Source organism: Ranitomeya imitator, chromosome 8 (genome assembly GCF_032444005.1).
Source record: "Ranitomeya imitator isolate aRanImi1 chromosome 8, aRanImi1.pri, whole genome shotgun sequence".
NCBI classification, from domain to species: Eukaryota; Metazoa; Chordata; class Amphibia; order Anura; family Dendrobatidae; genus Ranitomeya; species Ranitomeya imitator.
The window spans coordinates 9,235,267-9,262,193 of record NC_091289.1 but is presented as its reverse complement, the minus strand read 5'-3'; the positions used below and the strand labels follow the sequence as shown (position 1 = coordinate 9,262,193).

The 26,927-nt window shown below is 47.7% G+C and overlaps 1 protein-coding gene across 1 annotated transcript in view; it reads right to left on the bottom strand.

The window, feature by feature from the left end:
* IFT122 (intraflagellar transport 122) overlaps positions 1-26,927 on the bottom strand; it is a 59,859-nt gene that overhangs the window by 19,470 nt on the left and 13,462 nt on the right. Inside the window, exons 13-24 of the mRNA XM_069736227.1 lie at positions 26,695-26,859; positions 26,350-26,547; positions 23,634-23,774; positions 22,330-22,383; positions 20,424-20,585; positions 18,064-18,230; positions 4,238-4,409; positions 2,485-2,587; positions 2,240-2,380; positions 1,431-1,528; positions 1,011-1,111; positions 652-817 (exon numbers count right to left, since the gene is read on the bottom strand). Of these exons, the coding sequence (XP_069592328.1) occupies positions 652-817; positions 1,011-1,111; positions 1,431-1,528; positions 2,240-2,380; positions 2,485-2,587; positions 4,238-4,409; positions 18,064-18,230; positions 20,424-20,585; positions 22,330-22,383; positions 23,634-23,774; positions 26,350-26,547; positions 26,695-26,859 (1,668 nt within the window). The remainder of the gene's footprint in view (positions 1-651; positions 818-1,010; positions 1,112-1,430; positions 1,529-2,239; positions 2,381-2,484; positions 2,588-4,237; positions 4,410-18,063; positions 18,231-20,423; positions 20,586-22,329; positions 22,384-23,633; positions 23,775-26,349; positions 26,548-26,694; positions 26,860-26,927) is intronic.

The following is a 26,927-nucleotide window of genomic DNA, read 5'->3' as shown; positions in this document are numbered from 1 at the left end:
GACTGGATCACTCATGATTATGGAAGTCCGTGCACCCTGCAGGCCTGGATCACTCTCATGATTATGGAAGTCAGTGCACCCTGCAGGACTGGACCACTTTCATGATTATGGAAGTCAGTGCACCCTGCAGGACTGGATCACTCTCATGATTATGGAAGTCGGTGCACCCTGAAGGACTGGATCACTCATGATTATGGAAGTCGGTGCACCCTGCAGGACTGGATCACTCATGATTATGGAAGTCCGTGCACCCTGCAGGCTTGGATCACTCTCATGATTATGGAAGTCAGTGCACTCTGCAGGCTTGGATCACTCATGATCATGGAGGTCAGTGCACCCTGCAGGCTTGGATTACTCTCATGATTATGGAAGTCAGTGCACTCTGCAGGCGAGGATCTGCGATCACTCTCATGATCAGGGAAGACATTGTTGTATTACAGTTTACATAAATTTTACTATGTGCAAACGCTCAAGCTGCGCTTTCCTTTGCAGTGGACTTATGATAAAAAAAACGCATGGTATACATTATTTTTCCAACGAGTCGATAGACATTGAATGTCCCTGTTGGCCTATACATTGCATCCTAGCACTCCGTTGGGGGATATGATTTGGCTGATCTTCCCCACGTAGACCCCTTAGTCACACACTTACCTCACTGTCATGGAATGGTTTGGAGCGGATAGTCAGAATTCCCAGCTCGATTGCCTCCTGGAATTTGCTGGGAATTCGGAGACCTTGGAGTCTCTCATACACGTGCCGGGCGAGTTTATAGGCACCCAGGGCTTTGCTTTGTTTGGCCAACGTGTACAAAGTGTTTCTGATGGTTTAGTCAAGGAGGATGCCGGCACAAAGGGCACATGGTTCACAAAGACTTAAAGGAGACGTCCAGTGAGAAGTCATCACCTAACCACAGGAGAGGTGACTGACCGCTGGGACCTGTAGTGATCAGCAGAACAGGGGTCTATTATCCCCATATGAAGGGAGTGGCGTGGCTCTAAGATAAAGGATACACTTTGGATATTCCCAGGGGACTCTCTTTGGTCAGACTGTGCAGCAGGAATCTGGAGATGTTGAATAACGTCTCTGGTAGGTGAGAACTGAATGGTTCATCCTGAAAAAGAAAAACAGAAAATGATAAGAATGGTGAAAAAATCTATACACGGAAATGCGCCTGGACACGACGCTAATCTATGGAAGCTACAGATGCTCGGTGACAATCACAGCACTTAAGACTGCAGGGCTTGCAACCCATCATATAAAATGGAGCAGTGGTGGTACATGCGTGTTCCCTGCACTATGCATGCTCAATGGGACGGAGCCGAGGACTGTACTTCTGGATTGGTGGGGGTCCTAGCAGTCAGACCCCACCGATCCACACGTTAGCACCTATCCTGGGGGTATCAGTTATTCGGCATTGCCCGGATACTCACTGTGTATCTCTGAATGGAGTGGTAGGCATGGTAAAGTTCGGCCAGATGCTGGAAATGGTGAAACTTGTGCAGCATGGCGTCCTGCTTCTCCTCATTATCTACAGGAAGGAATAAACAAAGTCATTAACACAACACGAAGCTTCCTGTAAAACCTGCAGATGTTAACGTCTGGTGTCGCTGACAGATTTGAAGGTCGGTAAAATGATCTCTTAGATCTCATGTGCTCGACGGACAGGTTAGTTTATGCCGAATGAATGGGACTTTTAACGTTTCACTGAGGATATGCTGGAAGCAAAAATACGAAGGGTTAAGACAAGTTCATGTCTGAGCTTCATGGTCTGTACACGGACCCCAAATAACAGGATATGTAGATATGAGGCTGCTAGTTCGGGGCCGGAGACCCTGCAGTTGGATTGTGGTCCGTACAGGGACTGTGACTGCAGCCGCCATGTAAAAATATGTGCAAATCCGACAGTAAGGGTGAATAGACAGTGTGCGTCGGAGAGTAAATCCGGCCATACACCTTCTATGGAGGCCTCGGATATAAGCAACGCTATAGGCATGGGGAGGCAAAGCCCAGGGCTATAGAGCAATACAGATGTACACAGCATGGCATCTGTCCCTCCATATAGCATATGTATAATTCATGGGTGTACGAGGTACATGGTATATAGCTACATACACAGATGTCTCCCATCCATGCAGCACCTGTATGGACAAGGTACATGTGCACAATCCCCCGATTCTGCACTATCGCTCCCATAAACAGCAACGCTGAATGCAGAACAGGACAGTAAAGCCTCTCTCACCTTGTGCAATATCCAGGCACTGCACAGACAGCATCCAGTAATAATAAGATGCGTCATTAAATCTGCTTTCCACCACGGCATTGTGGGTAAGCTGCTCCAGGACCCTGACGGCTTCGTCCTGGCGTCCGGCTTTGTGGAAGGCTATTAAGAGGAAGGCAGATAGTGAGGGTTATGGTGGACACATTGCAGCAGCCGTTCCCAATGGACGCCATCATCAGGACGAAGCAGAACTGCGGCATACTCACCCTTCTGGGCCTCTTCAAAGCGGTCGTTCTCTGCCAGCCATTGTGCGTATGGAACGTACACCTCGTCCTTGTATTCCGGATATTTCTCCACTAAAGCAAATGCCTGGAAATAGACAATGGCACTGTGTGACTGACGGGAGCGATGAGACAGGAGCACACGGCCCACCGGCAGAAGACGTACAGTGGGCAACGTTACAGCGTGCGCGTTGTCCTGATTCCGCCCTGCAGGGAATTCCCAATTTCTCAGCTTAAAAGGGGTCAAAAAATCAGAGTCCAGGTGTAAGTGGTGTCTGCGGCCTCGTCCATGCACTGGAGGAGGACGGGGTCTTCACGTATTGAGCAGAACTCTGTCGGGGTCTTGCACACAAGGTCCGGACGGTGGCCATGGACCGGTCTGGGTCATGGAGTTTGGAGGTTTTTTATTTCTGGTCTGGAGTTTTAAGATATGTGCCCACGTTATGGATTTTTAGCGTATTTGCGGTGGTTTTCCTCTGCGGAAAAAAAACCCGCTTACATTAAGCATCCCATTATTTTAATGCATTCCGCAATTTTTGTGCCCATGCTGCGTTTTTTTCCGGAGCGGAAAAGCATTGCAGAAAAAAACAAAGCATGTTCATTAATTTTGCGGAAAATCCGTGGTTTTACCGCTATAGAATTGTATTTGGACCATTGTAAAAAACGCTAAAAATCCACGGAAAAAAAGTGACAAATACGTGCAAAAAAAAAAAACGCAAGCGAAGGGAGTCCGGATTTGATCAGGAAATTTCTACATACTTTCTGCAATGTGGGCACATAGCCTTAGTAATTTTAGGGTCCCGTGTGGTCTAAATGATGTCGGGGTCTGTTCTGGCTCTGAATGAATTTTTATGGCTTTGGGTCCAAGGTCTGGTTACTTTTAGCATTTTATTTTTATTTTGGAAGGCTCATCATGAAGACGGTAAATTTAGAGTGAGTCACAGAGGCTATTCATGTTAAGGATCTTTAATGGGGTCTGAATTAGTTTTAGGGTCTGAACTGGGGTCTCAATGACTTTAATGTTTGATATGGGGTCTCAATGACTTTAATGTTTGATATGGGGTCTCAATGGCTTTAATGTTTGATATGGGGTCTCAATGACTTTAGGGACGTGAGGTCTTAATTCACTTTGGGGCCTTCTCCGATTTTAACACAAATAGATAATAATAAATCCTTAAGTTTGGAAAACTGTAAGAAGACCTCATCTTTGCTGCCGGTGTTCAGCGCAGACCCTTTACCTTACCGCAGACCATGTCCCACGCCATAGCGCAGTCTCTGCCATGTAGCCGATAACCAGTCTGGCGGGCTCCATGATTAGCACTGGTGATGGATGTGATGTTAGGCTACGTTCACATTAGCGTTTCCCGACGCAGCGTCGGGAAACGCTGCGGCGACGCATGCGTCATGCACCCCTATATTTAACATGGGGGGCGCATGGACATACGTTGTGCTGCGTTGTGCGACGCATTTTTGCCGCAAACGTTGGACGCAGAAAACACAACAAGTTGCATTTTTTTTGCGTCCAAAGTTCGGCAAAAAAGGACGCATGCGTCGCAAAACGCAGCGTTTTAGCGTGCGTTTTTATTTGTGTTGTGCGTTGCGTCGCCGACGCAGCGGCGCACAACGCAAATGTGAACGTAGCCTAAACGAGCACCAGGTCCCAATAGCCATTAGTGAGGACGTTACTTACTAAGCTGCGGGGACTCGCTGAGGTCCCTAATCCAGACCGGGCACTCACCTCCTCCCAGTGCTGTGTCTCCACGTGCAGCAGGACCAGCGCCTTCAGATCCCCGATCTTCATGTACGTCTCGGCCGCGTAGCCATGATGCTGCAGTTTCTTGAAGTAGTGAGCGCACCTCGACAGCGGCTCCCGCTCCGCTTTGTCCAGCTTCCTCGCTATGTCTATCAGCCTGCGGGCAAAATGCGACAATTCACATTGGCTCTAGAGCATCTGCCCAAAAGTAAAAACATCAGCTGTGAATATGAGCGGCAACCTGCACTAAGTACTGACATGTATGTATGGCACATGTATGATAGACACCCCTCCGGGACAGAAAACCCACCGAAATAATGCAGCTCCATGGGAGAGGGAAACATACCGCTACATAACTACATGTACACGTACACTACGTACTGCTACATAACTACATGTACACTTACATTACATAGCACTACATAACTACATGTACACGCACACTACGTACCGCTACATAACTACATGCACACGTACATTACATAGCACTACATAACTACATGTATACGTACACTACGTACCGCTACATAACTACATGTACACGCACACTACGTACCGCTACATAACTACATGTACCGCTACATAACTACATGCACACGCACACTACATAGCACTACATAACTACATGTACACGTACACTACGTACCGCTACATAACTACATGTACACGCACACTACGTACCGCTACATAACTACATGTACACGCACACTACGTACCGCTACATAACTACATGTACACGCACACTACGTACCGCTACATAACTACATGTACACGCACACTACGTACCGCTACATAACTACATGCACACGCACACTACGTACCGCTACATAACTACATGTACACGCACACTACGTACCGCTACATAACTACATGTACACGCACACTACGTACCGCTACATAACTACATGTACACGCACACTACATACCGCTACATAACTACATGTACACGCACACTACGTACCGCTACATAACTACATGCACACGCACACTACGTACCGCTACATAACTACATGTACACGCACACTACGTACCGCTACATAACTACATGTACATGAACACTACATACCGCTACATAACTACATGCACACGTACATTACATAGCACTACATAACTACATGTACACGCACACTACGTACCGCTACATAACTACATGCACACGCACACTACGTACCGCTACATAACTACATGTACACGCACACTACGTACCGCTACATAACTACATGTACATGAACACTACATACCGCTACATAACTACATGCACACGTACATTACATAGCACTACATAACTACATGTACACGTACACTACGTACCGCTACATAACTACATGTACACGCACACTACGTACCGCTACATAACTACATGTACACGAACACTACGTACCGCTACATAACTACATGTACATGAACACTACATACCGCTACATAACTACATGTACATGAACACTACATACCGCTACATAACTACATGCACACGTACACTACGTACCGCTACATAACTACATGTACATGAACACTACGTACCGCTACATAACTACATGTACATGAACACTACATACCGCTACATAACTACATGTACATGAACACTACATACCGCTACATAACTACATGCACACGTACATTACATAGCACTACATAACTACATGTACACGTACACTACGTACCGCTACATAACTACATGTACATGAACACTACGTACCGCTACATAACTACATGTACATGAACACTACATACCGCTACATAACTACATGTACATGAACACTACATACCGCTACATAACTACATGCACACGTACATTACATAGCACTACATAACTACATGTACACGTACACTACGTACCGCTACATAACTACATGTACACGAACACTACGTACCGCTACATAACTACATGTACATGAACACTACATACCGCTACATAACTACATGTACATGAACACTACATACCGCTACATAACTACATGCACACGTACATTACATAGCACTACATAACTACATGTACACGTACACTACGTACCGCTACATAACTACATGTACATGAACACTACATACCGCTACATAACTACATGTACATGAACACTACATACCGCTACATAACTACATGCACACGTACATTACATAGCACTACATAACTACATGTACACGTACACTACGTACCGCTACATAACTACATGTACATGAACACTACATACCGCTACATAACTACATGCACACGTACATTACATAGCACTACATAACTACATGTACACGTACACTACGTACCGCTACATAACTACATGTACATGAACACTACGTACCGCTACATAACTACATGTACATGAACACTACGTACCGCTACATAACTACATGCACACGTACACTACGTACCGCTACATAACTACATGTACACGCACACTACGTACCGCTACATAACTACATGTACATGAACACTACGTACCGCTACATAACTACATGCACACGTACACTACGTACCGCTACATAACTACATGTACACGCACACTACGAAGCGCTACATAACTACATGTACACTACATTGCGCTACATAACTACATGTACACGCACACACACACTACGTACCGCTACATAACTACATGTACCGCTACATAACTACATGCACACGCACACTACGTACCGCTGCATAACTACATGTACACGTACACTACGTACCGCTACATAACTACATGCACACGAACACTACATACCGCTACATAACTACATGTACACGTACACTACGTACCGCTACATAACTACATGTACACGTACACTACGTACCGCTACATAACTACATGTACATGAACACTACATACCGCTACATAACTACATGCACACGTACATTACATAGCACTACATAACTACATGTACACGTACACTACGTACCGCTACATAACTACATGTACACGCACACTACGTACCGCTACATAACTACATGTACACGCACACTACGTACCGCTACATAACTACATGTACACACACACTACGTACCGCTACATAACTACATGTACCGCTACATAACTACATGCACACGCACACTACGTACCGCTGCATAACTACATGTACACGTACACTACGTACCGCTACATAACTAAATGCACACGAACACTACATACCGCTACATAACTACATGTACACGCACACTATGAAGCGCTACATAACTACATGTACACGCACACTATGTACCACTACATAACTACATGTACACGTACATTACATAGTGCTACATAACCACATGCACACGCACACTACGTACCACTACATAACTACATGCACACATACACTACATAGCGCTACATAACTACATGTACAGGTACACTACGTACTGCTACATAACTACATGCACACGTACACTACATAGCGCTACATAACTACATGTACACGCACACTACGTACCACTACATAACTACATGTACACGCACACTATGTACCGCTACATAACTACATGTACACGTACATTACATAGCGCTACATAACTGCATATAAACGTACACTACATACCGCTACATAACTACATGCACATGTGAAGCTATGGAGAGCGTGCAAACAGAAAATCCAATGTGATGATCATCTCCGGAGATGGAGCGTCTCTGCGGGGGACGATAATGAGGGACCTGGTTTTGGACTCCACTCCCCTCGCTGCTCTTCTGCTACCAGGAAATGTTCCTACTTTCGATACTTTTGTTCAGATTTTTTACAACCCTTCCCCGTGCCTCTCTGTGCGCCCGTAACGTGATCGTGGGGCGCTGATGGGTAACACAGCTTTGTACGTGGCAGGTGGACAGAGTAGAAGAAGCTACCAAGTGGCTTCAAACACCTCATCTCCAGAGACCACCCATAAAGCCGACCGGTTTCAATGGGCTCCATGGAATACTTAACCCTTTATAACAACACGAGGGCTTGTTTTTTGCGGCTCGAGATGTACTTTTGAAGGACAACACCCATTTTATCATATGATGTACTGGAAATCGGAAACAATTTCCAAGTGCAGCAAAATAGAAAAAAAAAAGCAATTCTGCAATGTTTTTTTTTCTCTATTTAAAGCTTTTATTTTATGGTAAAAATGACCTAGGAATAGGATTCTCCAGGTCAGTACAAGTACGCAGATACCAAACATGCATTATTTTTATTTTAACTGGTGAAAAAAATATGAAATTTGCAAAAATAAACAAATAAATAAAAATGTTGCTTTTGTCGCAATTTTCCGAGAGCGGTAACTTTTTCATTTTTGGGGATATGGAGCTATGTGACGGCTTAATATTTGCGGGCTCGGCGTGTGGGCCTGCATCAAACTCAGGAAGCCGGCATATGACGTGCCAGGGGATCATATGTCTGTAAGGAGTTAATTTTTCCAGTGGTGGCGCTGCATGGAAATTGCACATATGGTCACAGGTAATGTAGAGATCACAGATGACCGCTGCTGATCACTGGGGCTGCCAGGATCTGATTTTAGGGGGAAGGATGATAAAGTCCTTTGAAAATGATCCAAGTTTTCAGATCTTTCAGTAAAACCTTTACACCTTCAGTTGCTTGACAAAGTCTTTATGTCCACGGCACAGACCATAAACGTGATGTGAGCGGAGCCCGGACCTGGAACATAAGGAAACATTTCCTCCTGGAAGTGGAAAAGATGAGCGAAGGGAAGAGACTGGTCAGGAAATCGCGTCCAGCTGCAAATAACCCTCTTCCTGCTCGGCTTTTATTTCCACTTGTTTTTCAGGTATAAAGCAAAACAAAAGGCTAAAGATAACCGAGGAGGGAGCAGCTGGACAATGGGGGTCCGGCTATTCTCTACTAGGAGCCTCTCACAGGACGCATCGCGCAAGGGCTGGTCCAAGGGTGACGGCTTCAGGGCCGGAGAGGTGGAAGGCCGGAAACTAAAGCCGGCTGAAAGCCGCTCCCAGCCCATGTGCCCAATAATCAGGTGATCCTGACACCTCAGTACTGGGGGATGTGAGCGCAGCCTGTCAGTACCGAGAGGTCCATCTACTAAACTGGACAGTATCCCCACCAAAAACATGGATATAATAACATCCAGGACCAGCATATGCCTGAGGAGTGTCCTGACACTGACTCTAGATGTCACACATCCTGTATTATCCTCCAGAGCTGCACTCACTATTCTGCTGGTGCAGTCACTGTGTACATACATTACATTACTGGTCCTGAGTTACATCCTGTATTATCCTCCAGAGCTGCGCTCACTATTCTGCTGGTGCAGTCACTGTGTGCATACATTACATTACTGATCCGCAGTTACATCCTGTATTATCCTCCAGAGCTGCACTCACTATTCTGCTGGTGCAGTCACTGTGTACATACATTACATTACTGATCCTGAGTTACATCCTGTATTATACTCCAGAGCTGCACTCACTATTCTGCTGGTGCAGTCACTGTGTGCATACATTACATTACTGATCCGCAGTTACATCCTGTATTATCCTCCAGAGCTGCACTCACTATTCTGCTGGTGCAGTCACTGTGTGCATACATTACATTACTGATCCTGAGTTACATCCTGTAGATCTTTTATTATAAAAATGAAAAACATAACAATAATAATAGCAGAAAACATAACAAAAATATTAGCCAGAAAATAATCAGTATACTGAACACTGGTCCAGCCGCTCATTCTCTCCTCTCGCACATATTATACAGTATATACAGAATAACTACTTTGACCTTCTGGTCCGGTCACCAAACAAAAATAACAAATAAAATAAACAATGGCAAACAAAAACTATATACATGAACTTTTTTTTTTAAATAAAATAACTACAAATATATACAATACTAAGCTATCCTTCATTCCCAACCCCCCGCACTGACCTGAGAGCTGGTCCTGCGTCTCATGCCTCAGTCCAGGTCCAACGTCCATAGGCCAGATCAGGCAGTGCCAGTTTTCCCCCAAACAACCCAGTGTCCCATAGTCCCACAAGATAATCCCACCTCCCCCCTTTTCCCACCACCCAACCTAACACCTACACCCAAATCTATATCCCTATATACAATATATACATTATATACAGCAGCACACACCACAATAATTACAAATCACGAAGCCCAAGTTCGGCGCCTGCAGCCCTACATCACTGTATAATGATCAAACAAAACAAAAATCTACAGTGTCAGCATCAGCCCACCACCAGGAAAGGAGATGACCAGACTAGGGTACACTAAAAGAAAAGCCCCTCCAGAGGAGAGCGGCCCTCCGTGCGCCCAGTCTCCCATACTCCAGAGAGCGCACCTTCACCAGGTCACCGAGTATGGTCCTAAACACATCTTCCACTGGGAGGATTTTTCGTTGCGTCGATACTAAGCACCGTGCGTTCCACGTGTGATACCTAACCACTGCGCTAACTAGAAATAAGGTGCAGCGGTCCCGACCACCAAGGTCTCCGAATGCTCCATAGGCCCATTCCGCATAGGAGAGACCGGCCAGCCGAGACCAGCCAATGAAGGCGCCCACCCTGTTGTACACCTCTGTGTTGAAGGGACAATGAAGCAGGAAGTGGTCCATGCTTTCCAGCAAGGTACCACAATGCTCCCGAGGACAATTCCTGTCCTCAGAGCTCCTACACTTCAGATTGTCCCTCACACACAGTTTCCCATGGAAGCAGCGCCAAGCTAAGTCCCAAAACTTCGAGGGGATCCTGATAGAATTCAAAAGATGCAAACCCACCCCAAGATCCCGACTTGGGCAGTCCCTGAGCGCCAGAGGCCTCTGGAAATGGGTCAACAGAACCCTATTGTCAAGGAGTTTCCTTGGCAGAGTCCTGATCTCCCACATTCCCAGACCCCACCGACGAATTACCTTCAGAACCAAGGTAGCGTAAGCCGGAAGATGTCCATGCGGTGTGCGAAGATCCTTCACTTGCCCTCCTGTCTCCCATTCCTGGAAGAAAGGCTGAAACCATCCCCTACAGGAGAATACCCACGGAGGAGCCCTCTCTTTCCAGAGGTTTGCGATATTGATCTTAATGAAGGTATCCACAAGGAATACCACAGGGTTGACCATACCCAACCCTCCTAGTCTCCTCGTACGGTAAGTAACCTCCCTCTTGACCAGGTTCAGTCTATTCCCCCATAACAGTTGGAAGAACAAACTGTAGACCCGAGTCCAGAGAGATTCCGGCAAGATGCATACACTGCCCAGATAAATCAGTAAAGGGAGCAGGTAAGTTTTGATCAGGTTTACCCTTTCCCTTAGGGTCAAAGACCAACCCTTCCATTGGTTCACCTTCTGAGTGGCGATCTCTAGCCTGCTGTCCCAATTTTGTTTGGGGTAATCCCCCTGGCCAAATTCGATGCCAAGGACTTTTGCAGAGACTTTGGGTCCTGGAAGGGTGTCCGGGAGATCAAAACCAGGATCTCCTCCTCCCAGCCAGAGACTCTCACACTTATCCCGGTTGATCTTGGACCCGGATGCCTCCGAGTAGCGATCTACCTCTGACACCAGCCACCCTGCCTCCTCATGAGAGGAAACAAACACAGTGACATCATCGGCATACGCCACCACCCTCAGAGTGGCTTCCGGTGCTGCCCGGTCCATCCCGATCCCGGCCAACGGTCCACGCTCCACCCTCCTAAGAAGAGGGTCAATCGCAAACACGTACAGCAGCGGGCTCAAGGGACAACCCTGGCGAACACCGGACCCAACCTCAAAAGAGCTGCCAATCCAACCATTCACAAGCGGGAAACTCTCTGCCCCACTGTACAAGGTCTTAAGCCAATCAACAAACCCCCCGGGCAGGCCATATCTCAGAAGGACGAACCAGAGGTACTCATGATTAACCCGATCAAACACTTTTGCCTGGTCCAGTGACAGCATGTACCCCTTCCAGTGACCAGCCCTACCCTGCTCCACTGCCTCTCGGACACTGAGCACAGCACTAAATGTGCTGCGGCCTGGAACAGAGCAATGCTGGGCCCCCGAAAGGAGTCGGGGTGCAAATTTCACCAGCCGATTAAACAGCACCTTTGCCAGAACCTTCCTGTCTGCATTGAGAAGCGCTATGGGACGCCAGTTCCCAATGCAAGACGGGTCCTTACCCTTTGACAAGATGATCAGAGCAGACCTCCTCATTGACTTCGGCAGAATGCCCGAGGAAAGACACTCATTGAATACCTCAGTCAAGAGGGGAACCAAAACGTCCTTAAAGGTCTTATAGAATTCAGATGTTAAGCCATCTGGACCAGGCGATTTTTTGGGGGCAAGCCCTTCAATCGCCAACTGAACTTCCTCTTCCCTGATCATTTCTGTCAAAACGTCAAGAGAGGGGTCTACCCCTGGTTCGGGGACAGCTTCAGCCAGGAAAGCCGACATCTCATCCCAATCAAGATCCCTCTTCCCCAAGAGGTGCGAGTAGAAGGATCTGACAACCTCCAGGATCCCTGATCTGGATCGTCTCAGGGACCCCGCAGTGTCGACCAGTCCTGTAACCACTTTACTATTCACTGACATCCTGCAGTTTCTGTAAGGGTCGGGCGAGCGGTACTTCCCGTAATCCCTCTCAAAAACCAAAGATGCGTGTCTATCGTACTGACACCTCATAAGCAAAGATTTCACTCTGGAGATCTCCTCGCGGCTACCTCCAGTTGAGACAAGATGCTCGAGTTTCCTCCTCAGACCCTGATACAGACGGTACCTGTTCAGACTCCTGAGGCTCGAGAGCTGGCGGAAGAATCTCGCCACCCTTTCCTTAAACATCTCCCACCACTCTGACTTACTACTACAAAGATCCAGTAATGGTACCTGGCCCTGAAGAAATTCCTCAAAGGACTGTCTTATCTCCGCTTCTTCCAAGAGAGACGAATTGAGCCTCCAAAAGCCTCTTCCCATCCGGAGGGTCTCTGTAACATTCAGAGAAAACAAAATTAAACAGTGGTCGGAGAACTCCACCTCAACAACAGACACTGCTGAAGAGACAGCTTCCTCCTTTAAATAAAACCTATCTATTCTGGACCTACAGTTACCTCTATGATAGGTGAACCCCTCGTGGCCTGGGGTGTGCCGAATGTGGACATCCACCAGGCGAGCCTCACTAGCTATACTATTAAGGGCGACGCTATCATAAGTCAGCTTGTCTCTGGAACCTCCTCTATCTCGGGGCCTCGTGACAGCATTGAAGTCCCCTCCAAAGACAACCTGCCGACTTGTAAAAAGGTAGGGCTTGATCCTCATAAAGAGACACTTCCGGTCCCACTTAGATTGGGGACCATAAATGTTGATGAGCCGGAGCTCTTGTCCCTTCATGAGGACATCTAAGATCAGGCACCTCCCCATTTCTAACTCAATAACCCGTCGGCATTCCACCGGTGCGGTAAAAAGGACCGCCACTCCGCTATACGGCTCGGCCGCAAGAGACCAATAGGAGGGCCCGAGTCTCCACTCCCTCTTAGCTTTAAACACATCTGCCATGTTTGGCAGCCTGGTCTCTTGCAAAAAGAAAATGTCAGCTTCAACCCGGCTGAGAAAATCAAAGGCCGCAAATCTAGCTGTATTTGACTTTATGCTGGCGACATTAATGGACGCCAGCGTCAACGGAGTGGGTACCGCCATCACTGGTGATTGAGTTAGATGGCTTTCTTTTTCCCACTCCCCTTATCCTCTGCCTCAGAGGAGGAATCCTTCCCCCTCTTTAATGACAATGAAGTATCCATTCCCACGTGTTTTTTATTTTTTTGGTCCTCGTCTCCGGACTCTGGGCCAGTCCCTCCCTCCAAGGATCTTACATTCCCAGAAGGAGGAGACTCGGCGTCCCCTGTGAGCCACGCCGAAGCCAGAACCTCACCCTCAGCTTCCTCCTCAGAGGAAGAGATGTTTTCAAGGGCTTGGAACCGGTTAGAAAGACCAACCAGAGGGGAGTCGGTTTTTCCTTCCTTAGGTACCTTGGTCAGAGCGGGAGAAGATGTTTTATCTCCCTTCTTTCTCTTCTTTTTGGTGCCGAGCTTACGCTTGTCCTCTAGCCACTGCCTATTATCCTCATCCATACTTTCATAATGGGAGGACTCTGAGGCAGTGGCACTTTCCTCCCTGTGGATCCTCCTGACCTCCTCATCCAACTCATCATCCCTCGGGGCCTCAGCAGCAAGACTGGCATCCAGGACAGGGGCCGCCCCAGTAGTACGAGGCTCGCCCAGCTCCCTATCCTGTCTGCGCTTGTCTAGACGCCTTAGCTGTGCAGGCGTCTTTTTATTGCTTTTCTTCCTTGGCCCCTCAGCTCCCTCACCCCTGCTAGTCCCTTCCCCAGCAGAATCAGCCTCACGGCTTTCTCCCACCGGGGTCACGACTGCATTAGCGAAGGAGCGAGGACAACGGCTGAATGGGTGACCTAACTCACCACACAGGTGACACCTAATCTCCACACAAGATGCAGCAAGATGGCCGATATCCCCACACAATACACACTTCTGCACAGTGCAGTTTGCGCTGAAGTGTGTGGGGTCGCCGCACTTGTGACAGAGCTTCGGTTGCCCCTGGTAGAAGACCAGGATACGATCCCTACCCAGGAAGGCAGATGATGGTATGTGGGCAACCGTACCACCTGAACGCTTAAGTTTTACCATAAACGTCCAGGCCCCTGACCAGATACCAAACTCGTCACGGTTTTTCTTTGGCATTTCTACCACCTCTCCATACCGGCCAAGCCACGTCATGATGTCATAACAAGAAAGTGACTCGTTACAAGTCATCACGGTCACTTTCTTGACTTGGTTTTGGCGAGACACCACCTGAACGGCAAAGTCTCGCCAGCCGGGCTCATTTTTTGTCAACTCATAGTTCGACCAGAAGAGCTCAAGCCCCTCCGGCCGAACAAAGCTGACATCAAAATTAGGTGTGGAATAGGGATGTATCAAGGCGTAGATGTCAATCGCACTAAAGCCCATCCTCAGCAGGAGCTCCACAACTTTAGACCTTGGAGGACACGCATCATTGCCCCTCCACTGAAGACGGACCACATTCCTACGCACACTACCCGGCCCGGCTGTTGGGAGGGACCACACTGTATTCCCCCCTCTTTGCTCTCGGAAGGCCCCGAGGCCATGCCTCTCTATCCAGAAGGATAGATCAACCTCTCGACCCTCTACTATTAGTGATCTCTCCCCCCTCTTTAGAGCCTCCAGGAGACGCCGTTGCAACATGCCGTCCCCAGAGCCCGGAGACGAGGAGGATGCCCTATTTCCCCCGGAGGTGACAGCGGCATAACTCCTGACAGGCGCTGCCACCACCGGGGGGGCAACCGGACCAGTGACCACATCCACACCATCAGCATCACCATTACCCACCTCCATAACCCCCTCACCCTCTACCAAACCAGCAACCACACCACTAGACAAAGAGTTTTCTGCATCCATACCCACCACCACATTCACTCCTGCTGGACCAGTGACAACAGGGGGTGACACTTTGGCCTCCGCATCATCAGGCACAAGGGGCTGAGTCTCCTCCACAGAACTGGAGGTGACCTCACCCCTGGTTTTTTGTGTGCCCTCCGCATCATTAGTTAATATTTTCCGCTGCTTCATGGTTGCTACCAGGCGTCGTTGATCTTTAGCTGCTGTGGGGCACCGCTGATCCTTAGCATCAGGATCTTGTTGACCAGCGGCACCAACACAAAATAGGACTTTGGGAAGACCGGAACTCCCAGCCCCGGTAACCCACTCACACTGCCGCCGCCCCTCAACTAAGTGATCAGCGGCAACAGCATTCAGGGGCACCGAGGCTACTGGAGCTGCCCCCGACACCGGGCCGCTCCCCCCTCCCACTGAGGAGCGGACCACAGTATCGTGGCCTGATCGTATGCCCGCCGCCGGGCCGCCCTCACTGTCGAGCCTTTCGGCTGATGCACCTGCTGCTACGTCCCCGCTACTACAAGCAGAGACGGAGCTCTGCGCCTCATTACCGTGCTCTGTAATCTCCCCGCGCCTTTGCACCGGATCCACAGCAGAACCCGGGCTGGGCTGGGCAACGGGGCTTATACAGCGAGCTGACCCTGCAGCCGACTCAGGGGGTACAGGGAGGGGGGCATATACATAGCTTACCGCTTCCTGCAGCTTTGGCTTGGTGGTTTTCTTTGCCTTTTTCTTCTGGCCCCCAGGTGCCTCCTCTGGTAAATCATCACCAAGATGGAAGTTCTGAAGGCACACTGGGGACTCCAGCAGCTTGATCTCTGCCATTAGCGCCCCTCCCTGGCCGATGTCACTGTACTCCCCAGAGCCAGCAGAACTGCGACGAGATGTCATTGTCGCCTGTCCAGCAGGGAGCTCGCTGCACGTGGCCTCTGAGTGGCTAAGAGGGCTGCCAGGTGGAGCTTTCTGCTGGTCATCCTCCTCCTCATCATCATCATCATCCACCTGGCACTCAGGCTGCAGCCCCATCTGCCTTTGCTCTCTGTTATCAGCCATTTCTCTGAATCTGTCTTCATTTATAAGCTTTTCTTTAAATGGTCCACTTTTTTCTCGAATAAATGTTTTTCTTACCTCCAGGTCATTAATTTCAAGCTTCAGAATCTTTACCTCCGCCTGGAATTGCGTCTTCCTGGGTCTGGAGGCGCCTGCAGCTTTAGCGCTTGTGCAGCGCAGCTCCTCCCGGAGCCTTCTCAAGGTCTTGCTAGCATCTTCATACTCACGAAGGTGGCTCATGACCCGGGAGGCATAGGTGGACACAGACTCCCGGGGTCTCTGCAGCGCCCAACCCTCCTCAGTGAGGTCAGCCTCACCTCCGTGAGCACTCAGCTTTCCTCCGGAAGGGCTGCCATCTTGCACGCTAGCAGGCTTCTCCTCCATGGAAGCCTTGCGGCTTCTCTGGGTCTCTGCAGACCTGGGGGGAGTAGGAGCCACATTGCTGCGACTCCTGGTGGAGCGTCTCACCCCCGAATCCTCTGATGTGCAGGCTGGTTGCTGGTTCCTTCTGCCCCCCGCCAGCCTGGTCCGGGAAGCAGAAGCCTGGGACTTGGCTCCTTCACTCATCCCAGGAAACCCACTCCCTCCCTGGGTAAGAGAGAGAGCAGGTCCCCGGGTGGAGAGATGGTGGTTCTCTGGAGCTCAGGAGCACACTGCAGGTTCAGCAGCGACCGCACCCACAATCAACACAATGAGCAGCAGCTGAGCTGCACTCACTACTCTGAAGGTGCAGTCACTGTGTACATACATTACATTACTGATCCTGAGTTACATCCTGTATTATCCTCCAGAGCTGCACTCACTATTCTGCTGGTGCAGTCACTGTGTACATACATTACATTACTGATCCTGAGTTACATCCTGTATTATCATCCAGAGCTGCACTCACTATTCTGCTGGTGCAGTCACTGTGTACATACATTACATTACTGATCCTGAGTTACATCCTGTATTATCCTTCAGAGCTGCACTCACTATTCTGCTGGTGCAGTCACTGTGTACATACATTACATTACTGATCCTGAGTTACATCCTGTATTATACCCCAGAGCTGCACTCACTGTTCTGCTGGTGCAGTCACTGTGTACATACATTACATTACTGATCCTGAGTTACACCCTGTATTATACCCCAGAGCTGCACTCACTATTCTGCTGGTGCAGTCACTGTGTACATACATTACATTACTGATCCTGAGTTATATCCTGTATTATACTCCAGAGCTGCACTCACTATTCTGCTGGTGCAGTCACTGTGTACATACATTACATTACTGATCCAGAGTTATATCCTGTATTATACCCCAGAGCTGCACTCACTATTCTGCTGGTGCAGTCACTGTGTACATACACTTCATTACTGATCCTGTGTTGACCCAGTGCTGTATTCAGAATTCTGCTGGCTACTATTGGTCTTACATCTCCACCCAGCCGTGGTCCCCGCTTAGCTCGATGGCCTTCATGTGCTCTCCAGCTGACAGATACATCTCGGCTGCCGCTTTTGGCTCCCGGATATTGCGGGCCCAGTCCGCTTGCTTGGTGATCAGAGTCTTAGTCTCTTTTGGGTCTCCAGATCCCAAGAAATCCTGAAAGAGAGCCAGCGTGTCAGTGCATGGTACAGAGAGGCGTTCGCGGCCTACCTTCCTATGGCTCGGGGAAAGCATCGTTATATATAATCGATATAGCGCCATCAAGAACCTCGTCCCAGGACCCAGCAATTCTAGATTGCCAGCAAGGGAAACTGACATTAACCCCTGCTGGCCTGAAAGGAAAAAAAGCTATATTTAAAACAGAGTGGAACCAGAGCTGCCACAATGGATCGTGACACATAATATGTCAATACTATTTGGGCACCTGACTAATTTATTTAGATCTGTGAGTTGATGTATCCGGGGGCGGCACATTCTCCTAGAACGCAAACAAGCATTATAATTCTGACTGTTTACTGAACACTCACTGAGCAAACAGATAGGAATGAGGTTCTGTTATTAATAATCACTGAAGCACTTTTGTTTATAATGTTGGTGTTGATTTAGTGAGGCATTCCCTTAAGGGTCAGATAGGGTAGTTGACGTGGAGTGGGGGCGCCATTTCGTCTCCCCCCAGGGTGCAACCTCCGCTGCCAGGTAGGGAGAATACTTAGTATCATCTCGATTTCCCTAGGTTATATCCTTTTGTAATTAAGTCATTTTTGGACCTGCATAACACAGTGAGGCTGATGGTTCAGATTATAATACCCTGATTTCATTAATATACCGGTTGTAGAGAGAAATCTTCCCAACGTTCCTCCATTCATTTGTAACGTGTGCCTGATGGAATCTCCAGAACTTGTCAGTGGAGGTCGTGCACATTTTCGCACACCTCATAACAGCTTCAATGTCTGAGACCCCAATAGGAAACGTGCCAAATAATGATGCTGCTTCTGTAACCGGAGGTCCTGACTGCAGCGGTGCCGAGTGTTACCTACACCGCGGTATTATGTAACCCCCTCCATAAATGAGCAAGGACAAGCATTGTCACCAAGTGCCGATGATGGCCGCTTATGACAGCTGCCCACTCATGGACCCCCTGAAGTGCATGTGGGGTCATTGCTCTAACATGCGGAAAAATGCAGCGATCTGCTCCTTACATAGCCCGATTCTCCCCCAAACATTGGACAAAGACTAGAATTCATGGAAGAAAATGGATCAAGAAAAGTGAGAAGAGAGGACTAGCTCTGAAAGAAAAAAAATGCATGAGCTACCTTTATGTTTCTGGTTAACTTTGGATATCCTTAGCCAAAAAGAAAAGGTAAGGAAGGATGTAACAGTCTGTGGCTCCTGTTGACTTCAATAGGAGCTGCATACAGAGAGCCCCCTTGTGCTGACAGTCAAGGTGGTCACAATCTTGCACATTGATTTATTGCTGCCCTTATTTGATTATTAGTGGAGATCCAACATCTATGATCCCCCTGAGGGGAAGCGGCACTGGTAGAGCCATGCGATGCATCTCATTTTTTAGCCACCAGACCGTGCACAGAACGGCAGATCCAATTCACTTGAATGCTGGAGACTGGGAAGAAAAAGTGATACAACACTACAGTGGTGCGGCAGCTACTAATTCACCCCGAGGTCGGATCCCTGCCGATTATAAAGTGATGGCGTATGTCAGTGACGTGCCACGGCTTTATAAAATCGGAATATCCTTTTAATTATGTCGCGTTCTAAAAAAAGAGCAGCCTTATCAAGTATATGAAGGAATCAGGAGGAGAGGGCTGGGAGCTTCCACGCAGTGTCAAATTAGGCTAAAGTAGAAAACACAGCGAAAGATACCGATCCTGCTGGTGAGCACAGCCATGATAGGAAAATAAAGGCTTTGCTCCGGCCGACCATCCGGGTAATATGTCAATATTTTATTAGAACATGTTAGAAAAGTTGAAAAGAAACCTGACGCGTTTCTGGCGCAGCAGTGGTCATCCTATGAATAATTATTATTTATTTATTTATATAGCACCATTGATTCCATGGTCTGTACATGAGAAGGGGTTACATACAAGTTACAAATATCACATACAGTAAACAAACTAACAATGACGGACTGATACAGAGGGGCGAGGACCCTGCCCTTGCGGGCTTACATTCTAATGGCGCCACTACCGCGCCAGAAATGTGTCAGGTTTCTTTTAAACTTTTTTTTTTTAACATGTTCTAATAAAATATTGACATTTTACCCGGATGGTCGTGCCGGAACAAATACTTGCGTTTCCTATATGAATCAACGGTCTTATCCGCGTACAGTACCTTGGCGTAGTCAAACATGCGCAGGTCTGTGAACATGTTGAGCGCTCGGCCCTCCTGTCCGCCCCTCTTGTACAGTTTGCCGGCCTCGTGGAACTTGCCCTGGTAGGCGTAGACGTCTGCTAAGAATAAGTCGTCGTTGGAATCTCCTCGCTTTTTCCGTTCCTTGAAAACACGTGAATAAAATATAATAATAATGTGTGCAACCTGTAAAGCGCTGCGGAATATGTTAGCGCTATATAAAAATAAAGATTATTATTATTATTAAAAATAGGGAAGAAGTGTTAATATTGGAGATTTTATCAGCAGACTATTCTCTGATCATTATGGCAGCAAAGTATAGTCCTCGATTAAAGGGAATGAATGGCGCTGAACATTTCTGCATGGGGAGGTCAGTGGTGCTGATGATGCTGCAGCGGCAGATGCATGTCTGGAGGCGGGCACGATGCATTATGCACGATACCCACTGATGATGCCCACGTCCTGGCAGGCACCTGCCGATGTAACGTCATCAGGGCCACTGACCTCCCGATGCGGAGGCGACAAGGTTGTGTGCACAATATCTGCCGATCACATACGTGTCCTGGCGAGCATCTCCCACGCAGTGTCACCACATCAGATACAACGCTGAGATCTACTAGGACGGCTTTCCCCGTTCACTGACAACAAGCAGATATCTTACCAGGCTGCATATTTTATCGCTGGTTTGACTATACTGAATATTTACTAGAAGATCCTCTGCGCCCCCCACCTGGAATCTGCTGCTATGTGGCAACCCATGGGATTTCACGGGGTTAACCATTAACCCCCGAGTCTAATGCATCTTGGAAGTAACAGGTGGCTCTGAGGACACGTTCGTGGACTGAACCTCTTTCCATATGTGTGTATCATACGTGGTCCCAGGTGGGGGGCTGACGTGAAAGGAGCATTGTGATCCAGCTGCCGTGTGAGCTCTGTGCTGACAGCGACCAGACTGGATTTAATATAAGAGCCGAGCGTCCAGCCTATAAATCTCGGAACGTCCTAAATACACTTTCGGCCTGTCTGCAGCAGTTATTAGCTCCTTTCTCTCACTTATAGACCTGCAGTGCACTAAACTACGACACACAGCGGGGTCTTTACTGCAAGAACTACAGGTGGGATTCTCCAGACCTCAGCCATTATCCAGGATAAGTGTTTCACTGACAATGCCGGGATGTATAGTAAAGGCGATCATTCCTGAAAGGTAAAAATCTCTCTGAATCTTTACATACTATATAAGGAAAGGCCATCGATATCCAAATCCCGAAAACCCCCTTTAAAATGCTCAAGGAAGGAAATGCCGGTCTTATTTTCCAGTCACAAACTTTTATAGACTGGCATAAAAAAATAAAATGTTGATTATATTGACAGAAGCGTTCTAAGTCCATCAGCACTGTGTGGCGGCTGTATACAGGAACAGCACGGATATCGCACAATATAAGAAATTTAGGTTGGTGGAGACGTCCATTTATAACAAGATTGAGGTCATCGGACTGAAGGCAAACAAGAAAAGGAAGGAAAAGGAAAAACGTGCAGAATGATCTACGGCACTCCCAGCTCCTGAGCCCCACACGTCAGATAACACAACTATATATAGTTATAAACCATTCTGCAGCACGCGATAGAAAAAGAAACTTACCCAAAAGGGCCGAGCTTGCATGAGTTTTGTCAATGAAAATGGATCAGACAGGTTGGATTATACCCGTGTGACCCTATTGTTCCTTTGGAAGGTAAACAAGTTATTTCGGGGAATCAGACGACTCCTTTAAGCAGCAATTTTATCAATGGATAAATGACTTATGACAGGAGTCAGTCGAGCGTGGGGAAGATTTACAGAAGTTGCACTGAATGGATCGGAGACGGGAATGACCCTCATTGGTGGACGCACCTCAATACTGTTGATCAGTTCCAAGTAGCGAAGATCTCTTATACGTATAAAAGCCTGAAAAAAAAAAAAAAAAACAGAAAAAAAAAATTAGATGACCCCGTGACAGCAAATCACTAGGTTAGGAGATAACTTGGGCAACGCCTTTGCTGTCTGCCGAGATCGCTATTTGCCGCTGCCACATCGTATCATGATACAGGCGGATGAGGACTTAATGCAACCTCAAGCAAGCTACAAAAAAAATCCACCACTTTTCATGACTTGCTTGTCACGGTGCACTGTGGGTTGCAATGCCACTTCATTTACCTGCATTATGATGCAATGTGGCCGTGGCACGCAACAATCTTTAGCCTCGAGACCACCAGCCTAAATGATCACTAGGGGTCTGACCAGGGAATTCTGAAGGGGCACAACACTGCATTTCCCTGTAGTGAGGATCCAGACTACCCGGCTGTGCAGGGAACTGTAGTCGGCCCTATAGACTTGCATGAGGCTGAGCAGCAGTGAAGGGGCCTGAGAACATCCTTGTAAAGGGAAACCAATGCTCCAAGCCCCTTCATTCTTAAAACCAATGTCAGTCCCAGCGTTCAGACCCCCCAAGATTATTGCACTGGAATAAACTAGCAATGTGCCATCACTTACCGAGATGGAAATACCCTGATGATTCACATTTTCACACAAGTGGCCTATCCCAGCCTTAAAGATTACAGATGATACTAATTACAGATTTGCAGCACATTAGCGTCCTCCGATCAGCAAAGAAATGTCATTATCCAAACTACAATAAGATTGGAGCAATGACTCAGAAAGAAATGAACACGGATCACAGTAATGAGGCCGTAATGGCTGATGGTAGTAGTGAGAGTCCTTGGACGAGCCGTCCGGTATCTAGAAGTGATGGTGCATGTAAAAAATAAAAGGCGTCTTCAGTTGTCAGAAGGATAAATAACCTGTTCATACACCTGTACGCTGTGCACGGAGTTATAATGAGGGAGAGGATGATGCGCCCCTGTCTGACACCTCGAGCATTGTCCCACCACCATCTAGTGCTGTAATCATCATACCCGATCTGTTAGCAGGATTGGCCACCATTGATGTGTATGGGGCTTTCAGTATACTCCGTGCTGCCGCTCTCTTTAATGATTTTACCAGAGTTTGTATTGGTGTCAGCAGTTTTCCATCCGAGCCCCAGACAGGATGGCCCTGCGAATTACAGGACGTGGCCAGGGCCTTCGTCTCAGGAACACACAGCAAACAAACAGATGAGGTCAGACAAAGCAACAAAGCATCAGGAAGCAGCTTGTCACCTTCTTAGAGGTCTCAAAATCCAGCCCTTCCAATGCTTCCATGGCCAACTCCCTCCAGTCCAGATCGGTGACCCCCAGGCAGGCGATCTGATAGGCTTCCCGAAACAGCTTTCTTTCCAGGTACTGATACATTGGAGTAGACTGCAAGGAAAGACACAAGATAAGTCAGGGTCACATCAAATGATCCAACACAGCGCACGACTATCTGAGACCCCGCTTACTATTCCAGACCGTTTCAGGGTGCCATATAGTCTGGACCCCTGACTGCCTGGCATTATGCAAGTCCTATGGACTCCAATATCTGCATCCATCTCTTTAAGTAAACCAAACTTTTTTTTTTTAAATACGAAAATCAACAATTTAAAAAAAATGACATCATCAAGGCATAAAATAGGTGAGCCGACGGGAATGCTCCCGAATAACTGACTACAGATCATACGTTTCATTACTAGAGTCCAATGGTCTCCAATCTGGTGTAAAAAGTTAGTCTCAGCATGTCCTAAAGGTTGTAGCATTGCAACAGCAGACTAATCCCAGGCTGTAGACTATTGTAATAACTGTAATTATTTTGTTCCTGCGCTATCTCTTGCTACTCTATCGCTCCTGTCTACAGCCTTGCACTTCTCTTCCTGTGTGAACAGGTCCCAACCTGTTCCTTCATTCTCCTTTCCTTCTGGCTTGTTTCTGTACCTGCATCTCCTGTGTGAACAGGTCCCAACCTGTTCCTTCATACTTCATTCCTTTCTGCTTGTTTTCTTACCTGCACCTCCTGTGTGAACAGGTCCCTACCTGTTTCTTCATACTACATATCCATACCTGCACCTCCAGTGTGAACAGGTCCCTACCTGTTCCTTCATACACCACACCAACCAGTCCTGTGTTCCTGCCAGCCCTGTGTTCTCTGCCGTGCCTGCCAGCCCTGTGTTCTCTGCCGTGCCTGCCAGCCCTGTGTTCTCTGCCGTGCCTGCCAGCCCTGTGTTCTCTGCCGTGCCCGCCAGCCCTGTGTTCTCTGCCGTGTCTCTGCCAGCCCTGTGCCTCAGTTTCAGCCATGCTCTTCTGCCAGTCCTGCCTGATGCCCGCACCTGTCCTAGTGTTCCGGTTCTCCAAGTGGGATCAGCAGCCACAGCCAGACACCACCCTGGAGTAGCACCTGGCAGCTGCCTGCTGCACAAGCCTGTCCTCACCATCAGAAGCTCCAGTGAAAACCCAGGCAGCTGTCATAGTCACGCCCCTTCCAGGGTAGTCTGGTTTGTGGCACAGTGGAGCCACAAACCCCCTGAGCTCACGCCCACCAGTCAGGGCGTGAGCGTGACATAGTCAAGTGCAAGTATAAACCCACACCCACCTGATGGAGGCAAAGATTGTAATTTTAGCCTCTAACAGGCTGGTGTGCATTGGTTTACCTTGTTTTTGTTGCATAGAATAGTATAGCTTCTTCACTATTCTGTACAGAGGTATCCAGTAAAGTGTGCAGCATTTGACACAGACACCTATGGGTGAAGTAAGCTGCTGTATCATACATTCTCCCCTTCACCGCCTTGGGATTCTCTGTCTTTGTGTTTTCATTTTTTCTTCCCTTTCTTCCCAGAAATAAATGGATTTACCATGTTCAATAAATGCCAAAACCGACCTGCTATTAGATTCCCCAGTTCATTACGAGTTCTTACGCACCAAACATGTTATTTTTCATTTAAGTAGGGGAAAAAAATTCCAAATTTTGTAAGAAAAAAAAAACTAATTCAAAGTTTTCTGAGACTCATAGCAGCTCTATTTTTCAGGATCTGGGCCTGGGTGGGTGCTTACTTTTTGTGTGCCAAGATGACATTTTTATTGATACCATTTTGGGGTAGATACGATGTATTGATCGCCTCTTATTGCAATGTTACGGTGACCAAAAAAACCCTATTTGTGGCGTTTTGATGATTTTTCTTATTAGGTTGACCGATCTGATTAATTTGTTATATTTTCATAGATCAGACATTCCTAAATGCAGCAATACCAAATATACGTATTTTTTTTATTGCTTTATTTTGAATGGGGGCAAAAGGGGGGTGATATGAACTTTTATGCTTTTTTTTAATAGCTTTGAAAACTTTCTTTCCCTTTTACTTGCTTCAATAGTCCTTTAGGAGACTTGAAGCTGCGATGATCTGATTGCCTGTGCCTCTCATAGTAGGGCTTCAGCACTGATAGGAGTAGCAATAATTATCATCTCCTATAAACGATGGCCACAGGTTGTCATGAAAACCCATCGGTGACCCATGATCACGTGAAAGGAGCGCCCATGGGTGTTTCTTGTGATGTTTCCTGATCACGCATATTAAATGCCGCTGTCAGAGATTGACAGCGCCATTAAACATGTTACCAGCAGCGGACGGATCGCAAATCCACCTGCGGCTGCTAAATGCACATGACAGCTGATTAAATCAGATGTCAAGTGCAGAAAAAAATTCAGGCTCAAGGCAGGAGCCCGCATCAAATGCAGGGACATGACCTTGGACGTATCTATATGTCTAAGGTCGTGAATAGGTTAAAAGCATCCGTTGGGGATATTGGTCCCTAAATCCTTCCAGCATAACCCTCTGATGTACACGGACTACTGACCTCTTAATGATGGCCGCCTGCACTGACACCACTAGGGCAGAGCATGGCCTGGCAGCATGTAGTGATGACACATATACCCGTCCCCCAGGGCATCGCAGATTACCAGTCTCACCTGGGGCACATCGACAGAAGACATGGAGTAGACGTGCAGACAGAAGATTTTGGAGCCGTTGTACCCCACCACAAAGCCCTGAAGCTTCTGCTGATGTACGGGGAAGTTACTGGCTTTGATGTTTAGGTATCCTCCTCCAGAAAAGCACAACATGTCCTCGCACTGCGTATTCCAGGCTACACTGTTAGCGTTGGGCTCCTACGTGGACAGAGACGTAACATAAATATCTGTAAGAACATTAGACGCCATACTGTATGTTTGTTGTAAGCCGCTCACATTTGACATTCCCGACATTCTGCATCCTTTATAAATTCTCAATGAGCCCCGATAATCTACAGTCCTGACCTGAAACAAGAGCTCCTTGGTCGTGATGTCATACACCAGACACGTGTTGTTCTCGTCCACCACGGCGAGTTTGTTGCGGCTGGCGCTCATGTCCAAGCAGCGGACGGATGTTGCCTGTTTCAGTAACGTGATGGCAAAGAGATTGTCCACGAAGATCTTCAGGATCTGATTGGAGACAGAAAGCGTTACACAAATAATTAATCACCACTTCAACAGAAGGTGATGATGCAGGA